The following is a 10,349-nucleotide window of genomic DNA, read 5'->3' on the forward strand; positions in this document are numbered from 1 at the left end:
TGAGGTCTAAGATCGTTGGACATCGGAGGTCTCAGACCATTGGACTTTTGAGGCCATTTTATATCTGAGGCCACTGTAGACCTGAGACTGTTGGGAACTCAGATCTTAGCTACAGGTAATCTGAGGCACGTGGGGGGTCATCTATCATTCAAGGTCTGAGACCATAGAGGGTTGTAGACTTTTTAGACGAATTAGGTTATTGGTGATCTGGAACGGTTTGAGGTCTGAGACTATTGGAGGTCCGAAACTGTTTGAGAGCTTAACCCTCGTATGCTGTTCGAGTCTGTGAGACCTGTGAGGTCTGAAGCCAAAGAAGATTTAACACTTGATTTGAGATCATTGGACATTCAAAGCTACTGGAGGTCTGAGACTATTGAACTTCTAAGACTGCAGGTTTTATGTCATAAAAGGTTTGAGACTGGAAGACGTTTGTGGCCATTGGGCGTCTGAAATTTTGTCATCTGAGAATGTTGATAGTCTGTAGCTATTTTAGATCTGAGGCCACTTTTAGAGGTCTGGTTGTGGTCTCAGACTGTTGGTAAACTGAAGTAATTAAAAAATCTGCGATAACTGTTCCGGGTTGGAGACTATTGAAGGTCTAAGGCCATCAAAAAGTTTGAGAATGCTGAACATTTGAAGCCATTGGAGGTCTAAGAGTGTTGGGAGTCCTAAACTGTCCAGTCTGAAGCCATTGGAGAATCGAGAATGCTGTTAATGGTCTGAGACAATTGAATTTCAGAAGCTGTTTGAGATCTGAGGCCATTGGTGGTCTGAGGCCACCGTTAGAGGTAAAAACTTATTGAAGGTCAGAATTTGCATGCAGGTCCGAGGCCATAGAAGTCGGACATCGGAGGCGATTTCATGTCTGACGCTGCTGGAGGTCAGTTGAAGATCTCAGACTGTTGGATGTCTAAGACTCTGGAGGTGTTGGCCAGTGAGGATGGGGGGGAGGGCTGGACTGAGGAGGTGGGCTGAGTCAGTAAGCGCCTATCAGGAAGTTGAAGAGCTGCTTGAGTGTTTGTCAGTCAGAGGAAGAATGAGATGAAGATCAAGATGTTGTTACTTTTGCTCCTGCTGTCAATCATCTCTGCTGAAGGTAAGAAACCAAACCAAATTAATGCTGTTATTAATATATCATAGAATATAAAAGTAAGTCATGAGTAGTTATTTATGCTACCTAGTGGAAAGAGGAACGTGTGCCGCAGAATATTGACAAGGCAAAATATTTTTATTTTATTTTACATACACCAATTGTTTATGACGTGTCTTTTTGTACTGTATGTAACTTCATGCTCATTCAAGTTTGTCAAACGAAACCATTGATCAAGTAGGCTAGATCAAGTAGAGACAAACACATTCTATGACGGCCAGTCCACTGATTAATGGCATGTGGGCGGAGCTACCTGCTGTCTCCAACAGCAGGCACTAGGTGTGTTAGCGGCTAATGTTAGTGTGAAAATGTACTTTTTACATATTCCTGTGAGAGACTTGCTAATTGGACCATCTTGACCATTTTCCTGATCCTGATGAGGACAGCACCATTTCTTCCTCTTTTTTTTTTCTTTTCCAGACACACACACGTGTGTGTGTGTTACTTCCAAACTGCTGACAGATGTTAAAGTCAAAGGTTTCACTTCTGTTTTTCTCACCATCTTGTGAAACTCAACCGACAAGAAGAAAAGAAGAAGAAGAAAAATCTCTTCTTTGGCCTCAAACTAAACGTCATGAATTGTCTGGAAGAATTAAGACTTAATAAAAATGTATAAACCTGTACTATGTTGTGTATTTACTGGGTTATGTATAAGGTTGATTGAGTGGTTAAGTGATTAAAGGGTTTGAATCTCGGCTACGACGTTCCTGTGTGGAGTTTCCATGTTTGCTGAAGTACCCGCTTTGTCTACATGTACCGCCCCCCTCCTCCGACCCATACCAGATGCCCAAATCTGTCACTGGATGACTTTTGGAGATTGGAGGTTATCGGTGGTCTCAAACTGTTGGCAGTCTGAGGCCATGGAAGATTTGAGACTGGTAGAGGTCTGAGATCGTTGGGACATTCAAGGCTATTTGAGGTCTGAGACCATTAAGGGTCTAAGACTGTTGGAACCCTGATGCCATAAAAGGTTTCAGACTGTCAGACGTCCTAGGATATTGTAGGTCTGCAATCGCTGGAGGTCTGAAACTGTAGACTCTAAATTGTCCATAGGTCTGAATGTGAGTGTGAATGGTTATTTGTCTATGTGTGTCCTGACATTAGCTGCTAACAGTCCTGGGTATGTACACCATACCAGATGCCCAAATCTGTCAGTGGGTGACTGTTGGTGATAGGTGGTTATTAGTGGTCTGAAACTGTTTGAGGTGTGAGACTGTTGGCCTTCTGAAGCTCTAAGGTTTGAGACAGGCAGAGGTCTGAGATTGTTGGACATCCAAGGCCACTGACTCTAAATTGTCCATAGGTCTGACCATCTGAATATGAGCGTGAATGGCTATTCTGGATGTAGCCCACTTTTCATCCAACTCGTGTTGGACGCCCAAGTGTGTGCAGTTTTACCCCAAAAATCAGGACATATGAAATGGTGAAAAACAAATTAAAGCTATGTCCCCACAAAACAATTGAGTACTAAGTGTGACGTCATGGTGAAAAGCTCTCCTGATCACATTGGATATTTTTGTCTTCCTTATAGGCTTTTCTTCTCCATCTATTCGACTGAACTCAGACCCACTGCAAAACGGGTCTGAGGCGGTTTTGACTGCAGGCTCTGCTTTCAACCTCAGTTGTCACGGCAACGCGTCGTTGCACTGGTCCAGCACGGCGTTCCGCTTGGCAAAAGTGGTGCACGGCAGCATGCTGAAAGTCTGGGACGCACATCCGAGACACACAGGAACATACCAATGTGCCTACGCCAACCGTAGCCTTGAACACTTTCATGCCTCGGTGCACCTGTACATCAAAGGTGAGCTCAATTATAGATCCCTCAGATGACGGCACTACCCTTGTTAATTGTCTCTTGGATGAGGTCACTTCCCTTATCAATCCCTCAGATCCGTCCAACCCGTTCAACGTCTTCGTCACACCTCGCTCCGCACCCGACATCTGGGAGGGTAACGACTTCCTGTTCCGTTGTCTGCTGACCGACCCGTCAGTTACCAACCTAACCCTCCAATTGAAGGAAGACCAGGCTGGGCGGCGGGGCCAGGGTCTTCCCCCAGGCATGAAATTGAGCGTGGATCCTCGTGCAGGAGTCCTCATACACAAAATGGAAAGGAAGTTCAGTGGACACTACGTCTGCACGGCCTGGTACAACAACACACGCGTGGCTTCCAGTGAGCTGCACCTCATCGTCATCCCAAGTAAGGAGCCTGTCCAATACTCACTTGCCTCTCACTCAACCCTGTCCATCTTGACTTCTCTGTCTATCTGCCTGTCTCTTACCTGTGTCCATCTTTTTAGTCTTTTGCTCATCCGTCTTTCTCTCTTGTCTGTCTTTCAGCTGTCTTGTCCCTCATCTCTCCAATACCTTTCTGCACTTCCTTTCTACCTGTCTCACAACAGGGTGTCTGGTACCTGTCTACCTCTAAGTTGTCTCTCTCTTTTCTGTTTCTAACATGTCTGACTCCTTTTTCCCTTTAAGCCTGTCACTTGACTGTCTTTGACCTTTTAGACTCTCAGCTGTCTACCAACAACCTACTTCCCATCTTTATATCATTCAACTGTCTGACTCCTGGTTGTCTCATGTCTCTCGCTTGATAGTCTATTAGCTATCGGTCTCTTGCCTTTCTATCTCTCATTAATTTGTGTGTGTGTATGTTTAGGACAGCGTCATCCTCCTGTGGTGTCACTGAATCAGAGTAATTTTTTCCGTGTGGTGGGAGAAACGTTTGCGGTGACATGTGTGACAAGTAACCCCTCCCTCCTCTACAGCATCTCTTGGACACACCCCGAAGTAGAGGTGAGAATTGCTCTTTGATGTTGTTTGACATTGTTGTGTTGTTTGACATTTGACGGACGGTCTCATGCTGGCCTACAGGCTCCAAACACGACTCAGACCCATCGTTATACCCACAACCGGGTTTACATCAACAACACATTGACCGTCAGTACCGTCAGTCGACAGCACAGTGGACGCTACACGTGTACGGCGCGCAATAAGGCCGGCAACGCCAACGCCACAGTGACGGCCAGGCTCCTCGTCTTAGGTGGGAGGCAGATCAGCTCATGAGATTTGTGTCTATCACATGTTTGACTTCCGTTCTGTCCGGCAGACGCTCCCTTCCTAACTGCCTTCCTGGAGCGCCGTATTATTGCTCCAAGTGGTGCCAACGTTAGCGTAAGAGGCACGGGGCCGTTTGGACGACTGCATGACAACGCAAATGATAAGTCGGTGACGGACAACTGGGAAGTGCTAGCTAACTTTAGCATGGATACAATGGAGGCTAACAAGATCAGCAGCAGCAGTACGGTGGACGTGCTTGAAGGCGGAGATGTCATGTTGACCGTCACCATGAAAGCGTACCCGCCAATCGGAAGCCTCGAATGGATCTCGCCGAACGACAATGTGTCACGCATGCTGAGTTACACGACTAATGGCTACAGGTTAGCATGAGCCCACATTTTGGCCATCTATGTCCAGTCTCAACATATTTCAGTACCACTGCCTGGTTTACTTTCTCTTTCCTGTCATGTCTTGTCCTGCCCTTGTCCTGTGCTGTCTTATTTGCTTCTTATTGCCTTCTTCCTTACCGCGTATAACAGTACCTGGCCCCTTACCCCTCCCCAGTCCTGTTGTGTTCTGTGTTGTCCTATAGCAGGGTTCACCAATTCTGGTCCTCGAGGTCCGTAGTCCTGCAGGTTTTAGATGTTTCCGCCTACAAACACACCTGATATTAAAGATTAGGATCATTATCAGACATGCCGATGAGCTGATTATATGAATCAGGTGTGCTAGTGGGCGGAAAGTTCTAAATCGGCAGGACTCCAGACCTCGAGGATCGGAATTGGTGAACTCTGTCTTATAGGGTACATCTTGCATTTCTTCTTCAGATAGGTTTGCACTGGCTGGCTAGCTATCCCTGTCCTGTCCTGTCCTATTTGTTCTCATTCTTCTTTCTTGTGTCCACTCCTCACCGAGTCCTTAACCCTCTTCTGTCCCGTCCTGTCCCATCCTTTCCTATTTTCTACTCATTGCGTTCCTTCCTTACAGGGTGTAGCACTGCTTCGCTTGCTAACCCCGTCTTGTCCTGTGCTGTCCTTTTTGCTGCTCCTTGCCATAACTTCCTCACAGAGTGTAAGACTACAAGGTTCATTAACCCTGTCCTGTCCTGTCATATTTGCTACTGGTTGTGGCCTTTCCTCAACTCATTAGTTTACATGACCTTTTATAGTTTTCTCGGTTGAAATGTGTATTTTGTAGTGTACTTGTGTCCCCCCCCCCATTTTGTTGTTGTATTGTTGTCTTATTCTTGTTTGTGCAAGTTTTTATGGTTTCACGATAACGTTGGAGACCTTTAAAAAAAATCTCAAGGGATTAGCCCTCCATCGTCTAAAGGTTTTTAAGAATCAAAAAGGTTTCTGTTGGCAGGTCCCAAGCTAGCCTGCTCCTGCGTCGCGTGCGTGATGAGGAGAAAGGTCTCTATGCTTTACGGTATGCTAACGCCCTCCTCAACAACTCCTTCAACTTTGACCTGCGAGTTCTTCGTAAGCAACTCTTCGTCTTCGTCATCGTCGACGGCACCATTGATCTGATGGGTTGTTTTCGTGCGACGCAGGTGCTCCGAGCGGCGTCATCACGGTGGAAAACGACACGCTGACATGCAGCGGTTCGGGTTTTCCGCCGCCAACCATCTTGTGGTCGCGATGCAGCGGCCTCGTCGACACGTACGTTTAAAAGAGGGTGGAGAATGCAGTGCTCGGCCTTCGCTGCGCTTTGGTTGGCTAATCCGAGCCACTCGGACTGCCTTGTGCAGGTGCGGAGACGTTGCGGCCAATCAGCCTGATGATGTCACCACACAAGAGGCGGAGGCGCTGAAGAAACACCTGGCCCTCCCGCAGGCACCAGCTGATGACATCACCATCGAGTGCGTGTCCATCAACAGCGTGGGACGCTCGCGAGATGTTTTCTTCCTGCGTGAGTGCATAAACAAACCCCGCCCCTCCCAATTTTTGGGGGATGTTTTTTATATTCAGGATTTCTTTGACTACAGAAGTTCGTTCTACTTGTTGAAATCATGTTGTTGCTGTGTCAGGTTCTGTAGGTTCTGGTGGCAAAAGTGTGCTGACGCTGCCCCTGGCGGCAGCTTCGGCGGGGGCGGCGCTGCTCCTCCTGCTCGTCATTTTCCTCATCATCAGGATCAGGCGGGTTCGTACGTCGTCATAGGCACGCTTTCTTCCCATCATCATCATCATCATCAACAGCTTTTTCTCCTCCTCCTCTTCCTGCTTCATCACTCCCTCCTCTTTCTCCTTTATTCGCTCCTCCTTCCTCTATTTATCCTTTTTCTCCCTCCTTCTCTTCTAACCTCCCACCATCTCCTGCTTCTTTGTTTTTCCTCTTCTTTTTCTCCCTCCTCCTTTTTCTTCTATTCCTCCTCCTCATATTTTCTTTCTCCTCCTTGTCTTCCTGCTCTTCCTCACTTTACTTTTCCTTCTTCTCTCTCTCATCTTGCTTTTTGCCTCCTCCTGCTCCTTCCTTCTTCCTCTTACTTTTCTCCCTCCTCCTCTTCTTCTTCCACACCATCCTCTCCCTTCTTCTCTCCCTCCTCTTCTTTTGGCCTCCTTCTGCTCCTCCTTCATCTCCTTGTTTTCTTCCTCCTCATCCCTTTGCAGCGACCCAAGTACGAGATCCGTTGGAAGATCGTTGAGAGTTGCTCGGGTAACAACTACACCTTTGTGGACCCCAGCCTCCTGCCCTACAACAACCTCAAGTGGGAGTTTCCCCGAGACAAGCTGCGTCTGGGTAACCTTTCACCTCCCGCCGACCGGCCCGTGCCTCCTCTCTGACCTGGTTTCCGGAGCTTGGCTTTTTTTTTTTTTTTCTGGGAGATCTCAGTATTGATCATTTGAAAGGCTTGGCTTTGACCTTTGACCCCCCTCTCTCGCTTACTCTCTCTCCCTCAGGGGGCGTGTTGGGGTCGGGGGCCTTCGGGAAGGTGGTGGAGGCCACGGCCTACGGGCTGGGCAGTCAAGACGAATTGCGTGTCGCCGTCAAGATGCTCAAACGTAAAATGCAACAACACAACTATGACGCAATAATTGCTACATCACGACTTCAACGATCAAACAACTGCAGCGCACAACAACACCACTAGTATGAATCAAAACTACTACACAACTATAACATGACTACAAAACCACTTCAAGAATTTCCTCACAGCTACTTGGAAAAATACTCGACAACAACTACTCGAGTACTTGAGACAAGTACTTGCTGTTTGCTTTGCAGCGAGCGCTCACTCGGAGGAGCGCGAGGCGCTGATGTGTGAGCTGAAGATCCTCAGCCATCTTGGTTACCATGACAACATCGTCAACCTGCTGGGAGCCTGCACTCACGGAGGTCACTTCACTTAACTTGACCTCATTTTAAGTTGCCTCAGCTTCCTAAGTTTTACTCACTTGGCTTTTAGGGCCCATGCTGATGATCACCGAGTACTGTTTCCACGGCGACCTGCTCAACTTCCTGCGCGCGCACGCTCACCACTTGGTGGCGGCCATGTTGAATCCGGAGCCGGCTGAGCACGACACCAAATACTCCAATCTCAGACTCAGGAGGTGGGACGACCTCATCTTCTTCCGTTTTAACTCAAGTGCAGGCATGTCACGAAAATGGTGTGTGTGTGCGTGTGCGTGTGCGTGTTTCCTCGATACAGTGACAGCGGGATCTCGTGTTGTTCCGAATATCAGGAGATGCAACCCATGCTTTCACACTCAGGTAATACACACATGGACAAATTCACATGGATGCACACTCACATACGTACACAAATACCTCACACACATGCACATCACACACCTGCGCACCATAAAGACACACACACCAAATACATACACAATAACATTGTGTGCGTGTGTGTGTGTGTGTGTGTGTGTACGCGCGCTTGTGTGTGTCCTTCAGGTTTCGAGCGAAGTGCACGTTTGTCTATGAGTGACCTGATGAGGTTTTCATACCAGGTGGCTCAGGGTTTGGACTTCCTGTCCACACAAAATGTAACGCACACACACACACACACGTACACACTCACTCACTCTATACATACATTTGAATGTGTTGGGTCAATGTGTGTATATGTGTGTGTCAGTGCATCCACAGAGATGTGGCGGCGAGGAACGTGTTACTGACCGACCGCCATGTTGCCAAAATCTGCGACTTTGGTTTGGCGCGAGACATTCGCAATGATGACAGTTACATCGTACAAGGAAATGTCAGTGGGCAACTACACAACTACACCACCACAACTAGTACACAACAGCCACACAACTTGTATGCAGCAAATGCATAAACATTACGCAACTGCTACACGATTACTATACTGTATAATAATTACACAACTAATACATGACACAACTAATACACACAAAAACTTCACAACTACACAACAAGTACTCAACTAATATTCACTAATGACCTCCGTACTACACAACATCTGACAAGCAGCGCCCTCTTGTGTTTGATTTTGGCAGTCATCTTCCTGTGATGTTTACGTGTTTGCTTCTGTCGTCTTTTACTTTGAAAGTCAACTTCCTGTGTGCTTTTATTTTGTCAGGCACGTCTGCCGGTGAAGTGGATGTCGCCCGAGAGCATCTTCCAGTGCGTGTACACGGTGCAGAGTGACGTCTGGTCCTACGGCGTCCTCTTGTGGGAAATCTTCTCCCTCGGTAACACCCTCTGACCTCACGTGCCATCGATGTGGCATCACGTGCGGTCACGTGACCTCTGACCTCTGCCTGTCACCTTCAGGGAAGAGTCCTTACCCCAACGTTGCCGTGGATACCAAATTCTACAAGATGATCAAAGATGGCTGCCACATGGACCGGCCCGACTTTGCCCCGCCGCAAATGTGAGGCCAGGCCGCCGAACCCGTCAATCGAGTTGATTGACGGCCCTTGCGGTCAGTCAGCTTAATTTTAACAGCTCCGTTTTCCAGGTACCAGCTGATGACATCGTGCTGGAGTTTGGAACCGACCGACCGGCCGACGTTCAAGATGATTAGTCGGCTGATGGAAAGACTCCTCCCCTCCGCCAAGAAGGCGGGTCAAAGCGAGCAGGTGAGGCCCAATCACACGCCGGCGTGCGCTTTGATTGATAAAAACTCATTGCTTGCTCCATTGTGTTTTTTTTCTGTTTTCCCGCTCAAGCCGACGTACAAAAACATCGACGAGCGCGGGGAAGATGAAGAGAGCGAGGGAGAGGAGGGCAGGGGCGGAGACTCTATGAAAGGGGAGGAGCAAGGTGACCGTCACTGAGTGGCTCTTTAATGCTTCTTGAAATTTGACCGCTGTCACTTTACTGCTTCAGAGGGCGGCGAGGAAGGCGAGGAGTCGATAAAGATGACGAAGATGACGAAGAACATTTACCAGCTGTCCTGATGCGCTCGTCCAATCTACTTCAACTACGAAAAAAAAAAAATCATAAGCCAAAGGTCTTTTTTCTGATAAAGGGGAAGTCAACCCCCAATTTTTTTTTTTTTTTTTTTTGGGGGGGGGGCAATAATATGTTCTATGCAGCCCCACCACAAGCTAAATATGTTATTCTGTTAGATATTGCTAGTGGAATATGAGTTAAGCAGCAAAATCCAGCCATTTTTTTACATGTTCTGCTCGTATTTTGAAAGTCAAAGTAATCCAAAGCGGAAGTTTCTTATTTGGCCTACTAACTAACTTTGGACTCATAAACAAAATGGCTCTAACACACGGCAATAACATGTGGTGCAACAAGTAAAGTCCGATGTCATCCACTATATTATATCAAATACTGTATATTGTATTGCATATTGTATTGTATATGCAAGTCTAATTTTAGAGTTGCACTGTCAGTGTAGTACCACCTTGTGCCACAACATGCCTGGGCGCTCTACTGGAATTAAATGCATTGTCATTAAAAGCAAGAAGAAGAGGCAGAGAAGGTCTGTGAGTGTTGTCATATGCTGGGCTTGTATGTGTCGCTGCTCCTCGTTTGAATAGTGACCATAACATTAATGCTAATTTCCTTTAGCCAGTCTATGGTGTTTTACATTCTTATGTTAGCAATAAGCTAGTCGATTTTTTGTTACTGTGTACGTTTTTGGGTGTTTGAATATACAATGATGAATTATTTTTTGTTTTTTGATGTGAGTTTTGTAGTAAATTTCAACTTTGAGTG

At 47.0% G+C, this 10,349-nt stretch overlaps 1 protein-coding gene across 2 annotated transcripts; it reads left to right on the top strand.

Annotated features, from left to right (window-relative positions):
* The first annotated feature begins 8 nt into the window (after positions 1 to 8).
* On the top strand, positions 9 to 10,112 carry csf1rb (colony stimulating factor 1 receptor, b). 2 transcript variants are annotated; one of them, XM_077546771.1, is made up of 22 exons: positions 9 to 1,096; positions 2,682 to 2,951; positions 3,040 to 3,348; positions 3,811 to 3,947; positions 4,026 to 4,194; positions 4,261 to 4,591; positions 5,577 to 5,692; positions 5,764 to 5,872; positions 5,962 to 6,122; positions 6,241 to 6,353; positions 6,821 to 6,950; positions 7,112 to 7,213; positions 7,437 to 7,547; positions 7,618 to 7,762; positions 7,861 to 7,922; positions 8,106 to 8,197; positions 8,290 to 8,412; positions 8,755 to 8,866; positions 8,949 to 9,048; positions 9,136 to 9,256; positions 9,347 to 9,440; positions 9,507 to 10,112. In XM_077546771.1, exons 1-22 carry the CDS (start codon positions 1,042 to 1,044, stop codon positions 9,575 to 9,577), a joined length of 3,033 nt encoding a protein of 1,010 aa, XP_077402897.1. In that variant the 5' UTR covers positions 9 to 1,041; the 3' UTR covers positions 9,578 to 10,112. The 2 variants fall into 2 exon arrangements, with proteins under 2 accessions (XP_077402897.1, XP_077402898.1); XM_077546772.1 differs by lacking the exon at positions 9 to 1,096 and having other exon boundaries at positions 2,773 to 2,951; positions 3,040 to 3,099; positions 3,168 to 3,348.
* The last annotated feature ends 237 nt before the right edge of the window (positions 10,113 to 10,349 follow it).

Source organism: Vanacampus margaritifer, chromosome 16 (genome assembly GCF_051991255.1).
Source record: "Vanacampus margaritifer isolate UIUO_Vmar chromosome 16, RoL_Vmar_1.0, whole genome shotgun sequence".
NCBI lineage: Eukaryota > Metazoa > Chordata > Actinopteri > Syngnathiformes > Syngnathidae > Vanacampus > Vanacampus margaritifer.